At 38.3% G+C, this 18,734-nt stretch overlaps 1 protein-coding gene across 20 annotated transcripts in view; it reads right to left on the bottom strand.

Moving 5' to 3' along the window:
* Positions 1 to 18,734, bottom strand: part of ROBO2 (roundabout guidance receptor 2) — a 1,090,001-nt gene that overhangs the window by 387,330 nt on the left and 683,937 nt on the right. For all 20 annotated transcript variants that reach the window (XM_030471548.1, XM_030471544.1, XM_030471547.1 and 17 more), the window contains one exon: positions 15,572 to 15,898. In XM_030471548.1, the coding sequence (XP_030327408.1) occupies positions 15,572 to 15,898 (327 nt within the window). The remainder of the gene's footprint in view (positions 1 to 15,571; positions 15,899 to 18,734) is intronic.

Below are 18,734 nucleotides of genomic sequence, written 5' to 3'. Positions count from 1 at the left end.
TTGGGTTAAAAGTCATTTCAAGTACTGCATATATTCTTCCACACTTTAGGATAACCTCCTCTAGATTAATGCCTTCTTATGATTTTCCCCCTCTCAATATATTCAAAATACTTAGCAAAAGAAAATTCAAGTAGGCAGTTGAAACTAAGGTACCTTTGAAGACAAATAGGAAAATAAGCAGCTGTATGCATGTTAAGTCTCTCTGGGCTAAAAGAACAACTTGTGCACAAAGCTGCACATGCAGTTAAACACTGATCGCATCCAATGTGTAAAGTGCTCTTATGTCAACAAGAGCAGAATGTCTCACAGCTACCTACCATGCTAGCATGAGTTTAGCATTTCACATCAGCAATATACTTAGCCTCACAATCTGTTTTGAGATAAAGAAGTACTGGCTAACAATTTGTAAAGTAAGGGTGGTAATACCTAAAAGTCTGAGGCAGAAGAAAGACCTGAAACTGTAGCACTTTCTCTTCAGAACCTGGAAGGAATATTAGCTAAAACATGGAAATCAAAATCTGTACTAGCAAATACTTTATACAATGGACAATACAACATGGATAAAAAGAGGAAATTTTCTTTCTGCAGTCTGTTTCTACAAAGCTTTAATTCAGCTTTATTTTATCATAACAGCATTCTGAACCCACAAAAGAACTTAAAAGCTTGAACAAGATCCATTCATTGGTTAACTGATACAAGCATGGACTGTGAGGTTTGGGTCTGACTTTTATTTAGTACTAGTAATAAAATTGTAGTTTAATCCTCTGGAAATAAAAAAAAAAAACCCAAACAAAACTAGTTACTTTACCTCCTCTCAAAGCATCTTTCCCCCTTGGCTGCACATGACATGAAAGGTTTCAAATGTCATACTTGTAAGCTATTTGGAAGTAAAAGATGTTTCTGTGGAACTGCTATATTAAACGAATCCTTAACTTGTTTCTGATTTAAAAGAAAGATAGGAATTAGGTACTTAAAAAGAAGTAAACCAAACAATTTTGCTTCTATAAAGGCATTTGTTAATAGCTGGTATAATACCAAATAGAAGCATTATTAAACTTTCAATGATGAAAGTAACACGTCTCTAGAAACTCCCATTCATCATCTTGGATGAAGTCCAGTGGGTTATAGATTAAAAGTCATATTTGCTCAAAGCCACATACAATGAAACCCTATTCTTGCTGTGTTGTCTGGACCAAGATGAAGAATAATGACAATAAACAAATTTGAAATTCTTCGCTAATGTTAGATTTCACTTCACTACTACATAGATCATTATGCTCAATTGCATCTTTGAGGTAAACATCCCAAAAGAGTATTAGATAAATGAGCTTCACAAGTCACAACATAGGAAATGTTTCCATACATTGTCTACAAGACTATGAAACACGTACTGAGGAAGAGATAACTATTCAAACCCTATAAAGTGACATGGTTCAAGATGTATACATTATCAGGGAAAGCTAGGAAACTCAAAGTTACAGGATAGCAGCATCCTTAAATTAAGGTAAATAAATGCAGCTACGTTGCAAGTAATACACATAGTCCAGTGAACTATGATACAAAATGAACCAGAAGAATGTAGCAGATGTTCTATCACTGCTATCTTCCTTTGTAGCTCCATACACAAAGTTATTTCAATAGCAGGGGAGGGTATTTCCCTTTCATCCAGGGCCTCTAAGTTTGTTTTACATTTTGAGTGTTTCCTGAAAATAAGGGTATGCCACCAGGAGGAAAGAACAACTTTAGGCCTTTCTGTTTCATTCCAGTCATTTACCAGTCTTTCTCTCCTCATCTTGCTCCTCTCTTAGTACTTCTACACAACAGTAGCACACCTAGTATCAAAATCAGCCCTCTGAAGTGCGTAACCCCAATAAGAAACACAAGAATTATTCAGTAAAATCACAGAGTAAAGTGCAGGAGTTTGTTTGGCTATTCCCACACTGTAGCAATTTTTTTCTGTGGAAGAAAAGAATTAACTGATAAAAGAACTGTTGGATATCTGGTTATTGAATATATATGCAATTTCAAACTAGGTTTAACATGCTATGCCCCACACTTGAAAAGGATTCGTAGAAATACAGTGGGAAGATGCAATGGGGATAGATAATGCTACAACAAAGCATGAAGAAATCATTAGAAAAAATAGCAATTCATATTCTAAAGATCAGAACGCAGAACATATGAGTGCTCTCTTTGAAGTCAGAGATACTTGAGGGATCTTCTGTTCAGTGCTAAAGTAGACAAACGAGCAGAGTAATAGTCCCATAAGAGGAAGAGTGGAAATATCCTTAGTTTAGTAAGATATAAATAAAAATCACAAGAACAACAACAGAAACCACTGAGGAGATGGATCTCAAACATTAGAGGAGTTTTTTTGAGGAGTAACTCCCCACCATGACAGCCACTGTTACTTTGCCAACCTTGACAGTGCTCAGGTGTCTAAAACGGTACTTCTTCATTCACTACACCTCTCAGGCATCCTTCTCTTTTGTCACAAAGTTCAATGCAAGAAGTCTCTGAGTTTTGTAATCTAGAAATACAGTAGTGCACTATCTCCAACTGGGCTTGCTCACAGTGATTTCAGGATTTTAGGAAAAAAAACCCTAATCTTAGGCTGCCAGTGAGTAAGATTTACCATGTAACAGGCATGAAATTAGAAGGTCTCTAAAAGGATACCTGTTTCAGTACAAATTTGCTAGTTTTAGATTTCAAAAATAATCAAATATTTTCTGCCTCAAAAGTGTCCAGTTACTCTAAAGCCAAAGCTCCTCCAATTCTGAAAAGCACTTTTATTTCTTTAAACATTCCAGGAAAAGACAAGTATCAGTGAATTATGGCTCTGTAACTTACTTAGCTTGCTACTGACCCTAGCACACCCTTTAGTAGTTGGCATTATCACCAAAAAAGATGATACCCTTCTAATTTCTGCGACATCTCTCCTATCAATCCTGAGCACAACATTCCCAGTACCTATATCCATGATCACACAGGTAGCTGAGCATGTTAATGCTCAGGCAATAGTGTTACGAATTCTCAGATGATGAACTATGCTAAGGCCAGATGTCAGAGGTGATGAAACTGATAATCCATCAGTAATTTTCTACCTACCACAACAGCTCTGACCCATTGAACTAAATGAATCTATTTAATCACTGACTGGTCAATTGATCAGAAAGTGCCACAGGGTAAACAGAGTGTTTTGACAAAGAGAAGACAGACACTACCTAAACCACTGTCACAACCACAAAAGTGTACCTTACCACAGCATCTAACCCACAGAGACAGATTCAATGTGAAATCATGTTAGAGAAAAGAAGTTTTGTTTATGACAAAGTACAAAATTCCTAAGATCTTCCTTCCTTGGCAAAACATACCACACTAGTTTTTGTGGTTAAAACCACAGAAAACTCCCTCCAATCACTTCTGATGAATCACAGCCCAAATAACACATGATACAAGCATAGGGTGCTGCTTCCATAGCGAGTGTTTCAGCACCTTTCTGGATGATGTATCTACCTCTGGTCCGACTGCTGACTTCATGACTAAGAAGAATGGCAGGCCAAATCTTGCACCCTTCACAGAAGTCTTAAAGCAAACTTTTCATGGCTTGCAAAAACCTGATCACATAGAAAGAGGTATTTTCCCCAGGTGTTCTTATGGCAAAACAACATGCCTCCCCAGCATCGGGTTATTAATGTCTCATTTTCCTGATGTTCTGTGTTGGCAGCCATGACAGAAAGCTTTGAACTTGTTTATTCACACTTGTTTAATCCTGTCTCCACAGAGCACATCACAGCCTGTGGGGCTAGGAAGATGGATGAGTGAAACCAAGGCCATGAGGGGGTCAGGGTCATGGTGTCACTGGATCTCAATAACTCCATCACTCACTGTAGCAGGCACTTCAGAGGTCACCTCAACTGAGGAGTTCGGGATAGGAGATAGAAAAACAGCTGGCACAAGTGTACACATATTCCCTGCAGTTGATGCAACATATGGAAACAAGTACAGATCCTTACTTGCACTGCCACTTCAGTTCCTAGAGTTGCTTTTAGTCTATTTGATAAGGGGGGGGTGGGGGGATTTTATACAAATATCCAATAGTTATCTGAGAAGCAGCATGAAAGTTGAAGAGAGGACTGCTAAAAAAATCAGGAAAAATTATTTAGTATTTCTTCTGTACCTATTTGCACATATATTTGACCAATGGAAAGGGAGCAAACAATACGCAAAGTCAGACTGGCTCTAGTATACAGCAACAGTGGACGGAAATATATACGTTGCATACTGCAGTTGTGTTGCACACACTGCACAACTGACAAAGCAGCTTCTTTGAAGTACAGACAGCGACAGAAGACGTTAAACCCTACATTGTCTATTACTTGGGAATTTTTATGTGCATCAATGATAGAGCCTACTTCTTAAAAGATACATGTTTATAGGGTATATTTATTTCATATTATTAATATATATATTGCATATATACTACGCAATAGGCCTGCACAGTTCTGTATGTCACTGATAGGAATTTGATAACATGCTGGTACAAAACTGTTCCTTCCTCATAGCTCTTAACTTCTACTTTTTACATCCATTCATTGTAATGAACCATTCTGCAAAAGTGAAAGTATTTTCAAGAGAGATGAAAATTAGTATTATTAAACTACCTTTAAGCACACCTGCAGCACTAGAATAAAACAACTGTGAAAGGGGTTTGATATGACAGAAACCAAGTTCTCATTTGTTCAGTATGCAGGTGTATAATGAGAAAAGTGACATATAAATCTAGATCTGCACATATGCACGGTGTGTTTATGAGAACCAGTCAAAATATTTTGATGAATGGCAAAATTAGCAAGTGAATTATATATAGTCAAAAGACAAGCTTTTATTCTAGCAAGTGAAAACAAGTCCTTACAATCTGACCAAGTTATTCGATAAGAAAAAGCCAGGGCTCTGTCCCAAACTCCCCACTACCAATTTCACAACAAATGTAAAAGCACAGGCTTCAGTGGAAATATCATTTAGACTAATGACACTGGTAGGTAAAGAAGAAATTCTACAACAACTTGCAGATCAAACTGTATCAGTACTCCCTGGTTTTTGTTGGGCCTTTTTGTTTGCCTTTTTCTTGGGTGGGGGAGATGAGTGTTGGCAGGGCTTGGCTGTTCAGGCATGATTATTTTTGTTGGTTGTTTTGCTTTTTGCTTTGTTTTTGTAAGATGTCAATTTCTTAGAGATGAAGGAAACCCTTTTTTTTTTTGGATTGCTGAAATTTATTTCCCTATGGCCCACCTTCTGAAAAGTTTATTTATATTAAGTGCTCTCAGGGGGTAAGGTGTTTCCACATTGTTCCATAAGCTTGACAGGATCAAAGTTTACATAATACATACAAGATCTATTAAAAAGTCTGTTATTTACAGGAAGTAATACATTCAGAATCAAATGTTGCTCAATGGGAACACAATCTGAACAACGGCATTACGAAAGTCACTTGGTTTTCTTATAGTAGACAGAGACACAAATAAAACAGAATATCCCTCATATTCTTAAATATACTACCAATCAGAAGTTTTGGCTTCTGGTTGTGGTTCTGCAATCAGTGTGACACGTGACTTTGAACAGATGGTTGTGAATCTCCAAGAAAAGATGACTGATGTTCAGTATTGCTACCACTGACTTTTAGGCATGCATCCCTAAGAGTGGAAATTACAGGTCTGAATCAGGTAATTAAGTTGCTTCTACAGTAGAGTAAGAATTGTATACATGCTAATTGAATGAATAGGGGCTTCTAGCATATATATCTTTAGCATGTGGAGTGGCTTAAATCCCAGCACCTGTTTTTGTCACTATCCAAGATAGACCATTGCACCAGATGGACCAACCGGTGTGACCCAGTAGTGCATTATAGCACTGCCTCCAGTGTAAAAGAGGCAAGGTCTCCTGAAAATCAACATTACAGTCCCAGCTTTCAAAACTAGGGAAAAATAAAAATGTATAATTCTCAAAACCAGTGTGACCACATTGCAACCAAAAAGTCTCTTCATACTTACAGCTGATAATCTGTGCATTCCAAAGGTTATATGTGCATGTAAAACTTGTGACGAATTTGCATCTATCGTGGAAATAAATTGAAAGCTGTCCTGAGGACACTAATTTCTTTCTTCCATGTAAAATAAAACCAAAGCATTTTATCTCACTACCTCAACAGTGCTCTTCTGGACAAAACACAGGAATTCTTATATTCTAACCACACCTAAAGTTCCATTTAATAACCATCTCTGCTAAAATACAAAGTGATCATCCTATTATCTGACAACTTCAGGGATTTATAATACTGTCAGTCACCACGTGCACTACGTATAGCACTGAATAATTAATTCCAAAAGTTGAAGTCAAAGGATTGGAAGGAATTCTTTTGTTCCTTTTCCACGCCTACATTCTTCTAAATTATACTTGTGTGTGTGTACATATACAGCAGATGGGGAACTTTTTGCATACATTATGATCTAAAAAATAACTCAAAAAATTAACACATCTTTTGCAAGATTGCTACTTGCCTTATCTACTTAAATTGGGGATATTTTTCCTCAGATTCTCATGTATGCATTCGTGTTTCAAGATTTTAACAGAAGCTGAATGAGAGTCAGTGAAAGTACTTCCTTCCCATGAGCAATGTTCATATGGCTCAACCTTTCTGAGCTGGTATTCTGTTCATAAGCTGATGGAAACTTATTTCTTCCCCATTTATTTTATCAATTGATTTTGCATAAAGGGTGGGCAAGAGGCAGGTTCAAGTCCAATTAGAAGCAGCAAAGTCCTCCAGCAAGATGCAGGTGGATGAAAAAATTGCCAATTTTGAACGCCAAGGCCACCTTCTACTTTGGCACACAAGATTAGGCAACAAGCCCAGCAGGACCCAACAGGAGTATCACATTAAACAGAAAGAACTGGATGCCATTGAAGACTAGTGAAGGAAACACCAGATGAAGTGGAATAATACTAAGTAAGAGCAAGGTCATATGCTTTCGAACTCATCACAGGGAAGTTTACCACAAAGTAGAAGCTCATCTGTTACAAATTACAGAGGAAGAGAAAGATCTGCATTAGATTATCGTGGAATGACTATGAGCTATCAAATGCTTAGAAAAAGTTAAATATGATCAGTGGACTGATAGATAAGGGAACAGTGAAGTAGTTAGTAACATTAGTTCATAATGCACAGCATGCAAGTCTCAAAATATTATATGCCATCTACCCACTCATGTCTCAGAAAATACATGCAGACTAGAACAGGTGAATAACTACTAGGATCTAACAAATACTTTCCAAGATAACACAAGCTTTTCCTGTTTAACTTAGTAATAGCAGAGATGAGAAGTGATACCACTATGGTCTATAAATAAAAAGGAGAGAAAACAACTAAAGAAAAATGAGATCACAAGAACAAGCATAAATAAACCATGTTTATATTTATCTTGGAAACATTAGAATTATTTTTCTCACTACTAGAAGATTTAAGTTCCAAGACAGGCTTCCAAGAGAAGCAGGAATGAAGGGAAAAGCAATCAAACTGCTTTTCAAAGTGGAGCTTGAAAAGTTTCTGAATGGAATTACAAAACACAGCTGTGTAGAATACATGGGACTCAGCAATCTAGGGCTCCCAGTTCTTTACATCTCTACATCCCTTTGTACAGTGGCAGAGAGATCTATGAGACAGCAGAAAGTGTATGTGTATGCCTTTCTCCTCCAACATGATGAGGCAATTTCCAAACTGTCAGTATACATTCACATCACTCCCACTTGAAAAACTCAAGTAGAGGAGTGGAACAAAACCACTACTTCATTTCCTGCATAAATTCCAAATATTAGAAACTTATTCAAAGTGTAACATCTGTGGGAGCATTTGAAGTGGAAATATCACCAAAGCTATGATTAGATGTCAGTCCTTTAAGAACCTGAACAGAGGGAAGAACATACGTGAACGAAGACAGGGGAGGGGTGGAAAGGAAGAAGGATAAGGTTCTGTTGTCTGCAAATACAGTGATTATCAGAATAAAAACCTATATACATACATATATATATGTACATATAAAACATCCACCAATCTCACCCTAATAATTACTGTTACTTACCACAGCAATGAACTTTGTCAGAATTGAGATCATGCAACATTTGCAAAGGAATGGTCTGAAGTACTGCTTCAAATGAGTACTTTTTTTTAAGCCTAACTGAATTTGCAGAATACAACGTCTGAACTGTATGCCAACAGTATTTCAATTAACTTTCAGAGAGTGCTTCTAGGTTCCTGAGCAAAAGGAGCACAGTTGTAAAAATGCAGCGTTATCTTCTTCGTTTCCCAGATGAACTAAAAATCAGAGAAATGTCAACCAAAAACATCAGTACATGGTGACACACACACTAACAGATCAGCCAGCAGCTGACCTCTTTCAAGGGTTCTGCAAAATCATCAGCAGTTCCTTAGCTGTCAACATTTTATCAGGTAGAGCATTCGAAGATATATGAACAGCAGGATTTGATTTAAAAAAAATAAAATCAAAGGGAAGGGGAAGAAGGAAGCCGATAAAAATCTAATGAGGAAATGTGCAAGAAATTATTAGAAGCAGAATCAGATTGAGCACACTGCAAATAGCTTCTAAAAAGGTTACACTGAAAGGTCTCTTTTAGGTGAGGAGAAAAGGACAGATCCTGGGCAGAAGAATTTAAGGAATAAATTAGAGATCCCACAGAAAGCCTCTCTAAACATTTATGGATGTGAGAAATTATTTCTACTACAGGAACACTAGGGATGATACTAGACTGTATGACTACACAGTGCAAGAGAGCACATTGCAACAACATACTAACCTGTTCTGAAGGAATTAATTCACGTGGTGGAACCAAATATCTAGGCTTCTTATACCAGGTGAACTCAGAAGCACTAGAAACACACGTTCAGCTAAAAGCTGGACTAATAAAGCAAATAATCAGAACTACTTTTATGACTCAAAAGGAAACTTTGCGATGAGACATCAGTCAGGTCTTCATTTATCTGATATGCCTTCACTCACTGGTATTTAACAACATCTTTAATTCCTAACAGTGAATGCAAGAATTAAATTCTGTCCTATACAGCAATGCTGTATTATGTAATGGTTGCTAACAACGGTATTCCCAATGGCTCCATTCTAATCCACAGAAATTGCTTATTGCAAGCTTCAGAAGTACAGAGAAGGTTAGAAGTGGTACCCCAAATCTTGTGAGATCTGCTTTGCTCTGTAATCTAATCAGATTTTCTTCTATGAGGGGAATTTTATTTCCATTAAATATGCCGTGATAATAGCCATGGTTTGTTTTATTTCTTCTTAGAAAAATAGAGTAAGAAAAAGCAGGATACTTTTCAATGTCCTGATATGGCTCATCCAGAGGACCACAGTCTTTCAATTTCTACAATAATTACTTCTGTCTTGATGAAAGCAAAAGACTGTCAGCTCAGACAGGAAGCTTTTCACACTCTGTTTAGAAGGACAAGGACAAGAGGGGTAGAAGTAAATGCACAAGATGTATTCTTCACATGTGAAAGTAACCCCAAAGCAAAAGAGACTTTGAAATTACTAGTAACAGAATTAATGACTATTTTACATCTTGAGTCATATATCACAGAAACTAGATGGAAAAAAAAAAATAAAATCATCCACCCATTTTACAGTCACATACATTGTACTTTTTTTTTTATTCCTATTTTACAAGTGGTATTTACCCTGAATATTCCAAATGAAATTAACTCCGTTATTATGAACATATTGCAGCCTTTTGCACATGCTCCAGCAAAGAGTCATTAGCATTATGATGCATAGGTGATTTCATAGCTTATATTTTACACCTCTCAGCCTTCACTCACTGAATATTAAAACATATCTGTTTTATTTGAAAAATTACTGTCTCCCATGTTTAAAGATCTGGCTTATGCTTGCTTTGGAATACACCTGTGACTCTTCACACTAAACTCAGTGTAGTACTTAGCCTCTCTTGTTACAGATAAAAACATAATTCTGTTTTAGACCTAGCGCAAACAGGATCATTATGTTTGGAGAATGTTCAAAGCCTGCTATTCAAGCAATCTGTGACACATAAATAATGCAAGACCTCTTCTTTCTCCAAATGACTTCAGTTCAAGCGCAGACTCAGAAACATGGAAGCCCAAATTTATACTGCCATTACAAAATTCAATCTATTTCTGGTTCTCCAATTGAATTATGACTCAGAGTCTTCCGCTATTTTCTATTAGCACCAACCCACACACCCCTACCCCTTGGCAACCCATGGAGAAAAGAATCTTATTTGTCAATATTCCTGAGCTTTATCCTTATATTAAAATGGCAGCAAATCCCAGCTAATCTGAAGCACCCCATGTTTTCTTTTAAAGGAAAGTAAGGCAAAAAATGGGTCTTTTTTCCTCCCCCTTTCCCCCCCCTCAACCTTTGAACCATAACCTCCTTGCCACTAAAGCGTTCAACACCTCATTTAATCTCTCCTCGCTGCGTTGGCACAGCACTGGAAAAGGAAAAGGGAAAAAAATAATCTGGGGACTTCATCAATTTTTCATGAATTTTCATTTAGGCCAAAGCCGCCTCTAACAGTGGTCGATAGATCAAGCTGCTGTCACATATTTAACACCTGGGGCTACAGCTGCTATCTCTGGGGGCTGCCACTGACTCAGCCTTAGATCAGAGGCAGCTGGAGTCAGCGCGAGGACCCTTGTTGCTCTTTCTCTTGCTTACATGTGGCACCCCGGTGCTTGCTACTGAAATCCTAGTTACAAATGTGCCTCCCGATATTCCCACTGGACAATACCACCACATAGGTCCAACCATGTCAATTCATACATTGTGGAAAATTGTGCTTTTTATTTTAAAACTTCTGGCTTTCAAATATGAAAACAAGTTTCATGAAGGATCAAACTATTTCAAGCCTCCTTCCCTTTCCAAAATCCTCCCAAGAAAATCGGAGCATCAACATATTTCTATTAATGCCAACCCTTATTCAACTTCAATGAAAATATTCTAATATACAAAATCAAAAGAATGACATTTTACTCTTTTGAATACAATCCTTTGCAGCTCTTTTAGGACTAGAACATTTATTTTTAAATGATTTAACCATGAAACATACAAATACTACATTAGAATTTGCCACATACACAGTGGAAGAATGGTTTTACTTCTAGCATTAGCATTATTTTTTCCTTTTGAGGAAGCTTCCACTGAAAAAAAAAAGGAAACCAAACAAAGCACACCATGGATTAATGCATTAAAAGAAGAAGGAAATAGAATCAATCATATCAACCTTAAACTGTGCCTTCAAATACAAACTCCTGTTTCCCTTAAACGTCTTCTGGAATACTTTCTAAACTAAAGGCAAAAAAATCCCAAAAGCACATCCTATATGTTGATGATGTTTTTAAAGTAACTTCCCATATCACAGTTCTTCACAGTTTCCCTGGCACAGAGAAATTTTTCTGAGGACATACATCAGCACAAAAATATCTGCCCTTGATTGTATGCACATGCTTGGAATAGGAATGGATTTAAAATCATACTTAAATGCTTTGGATGGGCTGGTACCTAAATTAATCATGTTTGGGAAAGGTGTTAACTCCTACTTGATCAAAAAGTGCTTTGGGACTTCAGCAATTTGTAAAAAAATCACTCCAAAAACACAATGGACAAAATGATTGCATTCAAGATGGGTCACATTATGCTCTGCATCACTGTATGTCCCAACTGAATTTCACAGGAGAGTTTTTCTTCTGTCTCTTTCTAAAAATGGATACATCAGGACATTTTCAACCCACTGCTTTTTTAGCAGGTGCCCACTGGGGGGTAAGTGGGCAAGGGAAGGAAATAGAAGAGAATGAACCACAATTAACACTGTTTATCATCTGAATGCATAAGCACAAACACACTTAATAGATACATAAAACCAATAAATATTTCTTCATAAATCATTCAAAAGTTGCAACTGGCAATTTAATAAGCAAAGTTAAACAATTACTGATTCTTTCACTCAAACAGCAGACTCAAGCATTTTAAACCTGTAAAAACCAGCAGTTTGTCTCTAATGGCACCATTTGAGGCCACTTACAGTTGGATAACAATCCAAAACCCTGTTGTCAGCAAAGGACAACCGTCCTTTTTCTGGTGATGAAAACAGTTTGACTTAGTGTGGAAAGAGCTGTTTTCAACAACATCACGGACAGCACAAGTAAGACCCAATGGCATATGCAGCTCCCATGGACAGGGCTGCACTATCCAGGCAACTCAACAGTTTTCAGCAGCAGCTGTGAACAGGTGAATGAGGACTCACTGCTGACAACAGGCTGTCAGCAGCAACTCATTTCCCTAGCAAGCAAATAGGCTGCTGCAGAGCTGCTCGTCTTCCTCAGGCCAGAAACGATGACATTAGGATAACAGTTAAAAGCCTTAAAGTAATTGTTCTCTGAAAGTCACTTGGAAACTTGATTTAGAACCAAAAATCATATTAAAAAGTGTCTCACAACCAAGGAAAACCAGGTAGCTTTGCTATCACCCACCAAAGGATGCCTTTGATACACATCAAGCACTGCCACGTGCTTTTAAAACCAGCAAACATAAACCCAGCATAATCTCTAAAATTAAGTAAAAAGGCAATGTACATATTATTTACCTATTTTCTCTGATGAAGACCTTCCTTTAATCACAGCCATAGAATGGCTCAAGGAAAGACAAAGCACTGTTGAAGTGGAACAGGAGTACCTGCTTTAGACTGCTAAACCATTTAACTGAGGAAATCAGTCAGTTAAATTTCAAAGCTATGAAAACAGTAAAATAAGTGGGTGACAGGTTCATGTTGCTATTGGAAAAACTTTGTCTATGGTTTCAGATCTCTGGTTTCATATTCTATGATCCTGCCTTAAATTACCTCTGATGATACACAGTTTTATTATTTTTAAAGTCTTCTACTATCTCACATACAGTTCATGCACGACCTGCCACCAGCTACAGTGGTTTGACAACTGAGAAAAGGGAAATATAACCCCCATTTTCAAGAACGGGAAAATGGAAGACCCAGGGAACTACAGACCAGTCAGTCTCACCTCTGTGCCTGGCAGGATCATGGAGAGGGTCCTTGACACACTCGAGAGATGGCCAATGCCAACCTCATGAAGTTCAACAAAGCGAAATGCAAGGTCCGACACCTGGGTCAGGGCAATCCCAGGCACACAAGTGATTCAGAGCAGCTCTGAGGAGAAGGACTTGGCATGTTGCTTGATGAGAAGCTTAACATGAGTCGGCAGCGTGCGCTCGCAGCCCAGAAACCAACCGTGTGCTGGGTTGCATCAAAAGAAGCGTGACCAGCAGGTCAAAGGAGGTGATCCTGCCCCTCTACTCTGCTCTCGTGAGACCTCACTTGGAGTACTGTGTACAGTTCTGGTGTCCTCAACATAAAAAGGACATGGAGCTGTTGGAGCGAGTCCAGAGGAGGCCACGAGGATGATCAGGAGCTGGAGCACCTCCCCTATGAAGACAGGCTGAGAAAGTTGGGGCTGTTCAGCCTGGAGAAGAGAAGGCTGCGTGGAGACCTCAGAGCAGCCTTCCAGTATCTGAAGGGGGCCTACAAGGATGCTGGAGAGGGACTTCTCACTGGGGACTGTAGTGGTAGGACAAGGGGGAATGGGTCTAAACTGAAACAGAGGAAGTTCAGGTTAGATATAAGGAAGAAGTTCTTTACTGTGAGGGTGGTGAGACACTGGAAGAGGTTGCCCAAGGAAGTGGTAAATGCTCCATCCCTGGCAGTGTTCAAGGCCAGGCTGGACAGAGCCTTGGGTGACATAGTCTAGTGTGAGGTGTCCCTGCCCATGGCAGGGGGGGTGGACTAAGTGATCTTAAGGTCCTTTCCAACCCTAACTATTCTATGATACTAGACAGTAACTCCAGAGACTGGGGATATTGTAACAAAACTCTCTCAGCAGTTAATGGAAGCAGGGATCAGTGAAAACCAACAAAATACAGGGCACATTTAAATTTAAAAATAATCTCTTACTTCAATTTGAGGACTCAAGATATAACTTGAACGATCTTCTGAACTTTGACAGATGTCTGAATCTCAACAGGATTACAATAAAGTTTCATAGGATTTGTCAATCGTTTTAAAACCACAGGTACAGAGACAGAAATAATCCAGTAAATTTTAGACTCATACTCACCCAGATTTCAGCCTTCCTTACATCAGTTGTCTTCTCAATTCCTAAATACCTACCAAAACTGAATAACATTCTGTGATGCTTTTACTGGAAGATATACATTTAATTGTGTCTTAATTGTGTGACAAAACCCTTTTCAGTTTTTGTTTGAAACAGTTCTGAATGTAGGTTATGCCAAGTGACAGGTAACGAAGAAGTCTGTTCTACTTGGCTTCCACCAACATCTAAGTATTTCCCCAAAATGGCATTCTCTGCAATGAGAAGACTAAAGCCTCAAGATCATACCACATCTGCTAGAGAAGTTTGCAGACTGCATCAGGAATAACGATTTCTGTACTTTTCTTTTTCTCACCCTTTAAATTTACACACTTTCTGGTGTGTACTTAAATCCATTCTTTATCAAGTAAGCAATACAAGTTTGTGCTAAAGCCCTACTTCAATCAAACACATTTTAGTGAAACTACTACCAGATGAAGAATTGGTGGGGGGAACTGACGTCCAGCAGGAGGACAGCATCCATAAATCTACTAAAATACACCCCTCTGTGAAGATACACAGCTATTCTTAGTTGATACTCTGAATACAAAGATCAGTGTTTATTCAACCTAAACAACTAAGCAGCAAAAAATAATATGCAACACATTTTATGTATGATGAGCTTGTCTGCTCTGTGAACATAACGAATGTCTCTAACTCTACTGGAAGCAGATCATGCATGCCAGGTGGTCTCTGAAAGAGCTGTAACGACTCCCCCGTTAAGACAAAGAGAATCAATAAAGAGTAAGACTCCTCTGGATGATGAGAGAAATGGTCAACAATTTCACTTGCCATTCACATAATGAATGAGGCCTGTATCAAGTTTATGATAGAGAAGCATATATCAAGGTTTCCAGTAGCACAGAATGTGAGTCACCAAGAAGCTGTCTGCTTCTCTTGAGGAAACAGATGACTAGATAAAGAGAAACAGACAGTGCACTTTATATTAACTGATAGGTATTTTTCCACATTAGTTTCAGTATAACCAACTTCAGTCATAACTTAAAAATTAGATTATTCTTCAGAGAAAGGTTAGCCCTTGCCCATGTTTGTGCCAATTATGATTATACACTGGCTAGAACCTTGCTTCAGTATAAATCACATACTCTGTATGGCCACTGCTCTTGTAAGAAGGCACGTAAAAATGCCTTGGCTAAGAGCTATAACTAATGACAAAATGCCATACTTATCTACATTTGTTGTCTCCCAGACTGCTAACTGTGTGCAAGTGCTGGATGACAGCATAAAAAGCATCTATAAAGTTTTACGCAATCTTAATCATATAAAACTACTCACATGCCACTTCCAGGGATGCATTGCGACTCACAGCTTCTCCAAGATAGTTCCTTGCTACACAAACATAACTTCCTTCATCAGGTTTACTCCTGCGTCCATGGACGATACGCAAGAAAAATAAAGATCCGCTGGGCAGCAGCATGCGGTGGGAGCGCGGATCATCCTTGTCCGTTTCCACCCGCTCTCCATCCTTGTACCACTCAATAGTAGGAGTTGGCCGTCCTTCGGCTTTACAGTTCAAAGTTGTTGGCTCTCCTTTAGAGACTATGACATCTGAAGGATGTTCAACAATCCGTGGTGGAAAATCCTCCTGGCGGAGACGGGATCCTAGAGTAAAACAAGAGAGGGAGGAAGGAACAATTTATTTTCACTTCAGGCTTCACAAAGAGTTCTCTTTCAGTTACTCTTTTAATGCCACAAAACAAAAAAGAAAATATGAAACCTTGTACGCATCTGATATTGTTTTGTCTGATATCAGAGACTGCATCTGGCACTTTCAAGTCCCAAAACCTGAGTTAAACTACAGATATACACCTCTAAGGGATTATCAAATCTGTACCACACGCAGACTGGGCTTAAAGGAGGATCTCTTACACATAAATGCATGACAATCTTTCCCTTACTCCAATAATCTTTTTACATTTGCTTCTAGATTCCTATGTGCTTCTGGATTCCATGGCTACTGCTCTCCCACCCTTTTATCTGCTAGATTCAACATATGGACATCCAAAACCACTGTGTTACCACCCACTGGATAACAGATCTTTGTAATTTTATATATATGCTTTATATTCCTTTTCCACAAAAAGCCCAGGTATGAAAAGATAAGGAAATAAAACCCCACAAAACCACAATCCCAAAACAAACCTGAAAAGTATTCATTCCTTCATAAATTTCTAGTACAACAGTTGGCAACTTTAACTGTTCATGGGGTCTAAAATCATTAAGGAGCTTTATTTTTATTTGGAAATCTCAAATGGCAACCGCACATTAGAAATCTGCAGTGGACTGCATGCATGTATACACATACACAAATTCAATATAGGTATGCATGTGCCTGAAAGAGCATTGCAAACATCTGTGTCTCAGAAATCATTATATGTCCATTTCCATTTTTCTCCTCTCTGCATTCATCCTTTTCTTCACTTTTCTTTTTGGTTCACACCATGCTTTATCTGCAAATGTACTTTCTAACCCACCGCTAGTATCCCTAAATTCCTACCAACATTGCATCACAACCCTGGTTACACAGTTACTGAGAGTTGAACATCTCCAGCATTTCTACAGAGTGTATCTAACCAGGGATCTGGAACCCTGGATTATCCCCAAGAGCACTCCAGGGTCTCAGTCGGAGTGCAGCATATCTTGGAAAGAATGTGGTTATATTTTTTTCCACTTACATTTTTTTCAGTATTGGGGATTAAGAAATTACTCGCTCTACCACTGGAAAGTACTAAAACCCAAAGTATTATCTTCTTTCAACTGCCCACCAGAATACTGTTTTTCACTTTACAGTACTGGTGATGAATATGCCATCATTAAACCTTCACAACTATCAGGACTATTAGGTATTGATAATACTGACGTTTCTACAATACTAATTTTGTGCCCTCTACAACAACAACTTTGTGCCGTGTCCTGTACTTTTCTGTGCTGCCACTTCGACACACTGTTCTTCTGCCTTTCTGTCTTTGCTTTACACTCAGTTGTCTGCCCACTGTCTAGGAAAGGGAAGCAGCAGAGCCTGAACATTGTCCTCCACCTTCTCCAACAAAGCCTTGCCCTGTCACTCAAGTCCTGGAATAAAGAAGAGAGGTGCTGGCAGAAGGGAGGCGCTGTGAAAGTAAGGTATGGGGAAAGGATGTGTGCTGGGTCTGCCACCCTGGGGAAAGTCCCAGTGCCAGCCTTCCATTACAGCCTTTATATAGTGCAGTTTCACTAAACTGCACTATATAAAGTCACAGCATTCCAAATCTTCACTGAACTCTTGTAAAAAAAATTCAAAAGTATCACAACTCTAGTCAAAGGTTGCAAAACCCTTCTTCTGAAAAAGATAATTCTTTCACTATTATTATGCTCCTTATTACAGCTATAAAGAGACAAACTGTAGAGATGAGAAAATACAAGAACAGTGTCACCCAACAGAATACCAAAGTCCAGCACTCATAACTTCAGCATCATTCAGATATAATTCATTACTGCATACTTAGACTATATTAGCCCGTGAAACAGTTTTGATGTTACAAACACATCACAGTAGTTCATGCATTTACATTGCTTCTCATAAAAATGAAGTCAGCTCTCCTAACTGCTAGCACAAATCATCTTTTCTAGCATGGATCCTGAAAATCCTTTGAGTGGAGCCGCCCTATTAGGACAATTGGACTACATTTCTTAAATACAAGAGATACCAGGTTAGCGAAGCATTTGGCTCAATTTTCTGATCAGCAGTTTTGCTGAGTCCTAGAATAGCAATTTAACATCAGGATCTTCATTATACTCTAGGCACTACATATTTTAAACTATTTGCAATGTTTCATTTACTCTAAAAGTTAAGAGCAAAGGAATAAGGACCCATTCTACAGAGCGAATCCATCCTTGGACTTCAGTTTTACTAACACCCAGGTCATTAAACTAAGGCTTGCTATAGAAATAAAGTGTTATACCACTGCTGAACAAAGGGACTCTTTCAGTGGCTACCAGACTATATCACTGATACAGCAGAAGTATCCATAATCTGTACTGCCAGCACACAAAAAGCCACAAACAATTTATACCTAAGCACAGATAAACTTAGAGCACATTTAGAAGAGACAGTCATGTTTTCTTCCCCCTTCTGGTGACAAAAAGTCATTTAAAATCTATCAGGAGAATTTGCAGTTAAAAAGTGTCTCCAGACCATGACACCATACACAACACTGAAAGAGACCGAAATCACCATTAAAGTTCAAAACAACCACAGAATCACAGTACATGGGACTAAAAAACTAACTTCATACACCAACTAGACATATGTATAATACTCTCCACACAAACCTATCAACTTTCTTCATTGCTTATTCTCAAAAGAAACAAACAAAACCCCACTAGTTGTGTTAAGAAATTACTACTAACATTATCAGTAAGAACACCAAAGCTGAGGTGTTTCTGAAATTTTAGAGGG

This window comes from Strigops habroptila, chromosome 2 (assembly GCF_004027225.2).
Source record: "Strigops habroptila isolate Jane chromosome 2, bStrHab1.2.pri, whole genome shotgun sequence".
NCBI classification, from domain to species: domain Eukaryota; kingdom Metazoa; phylum Chordata; class Aves; order Psittaciformes; family Psittacidae; genus Strigops; species Strigops habroptila.
Note: the sequence above shows the minus strand (reverse complement) of the source record. Positions and strands in the feature narration are given on the sequence as shown.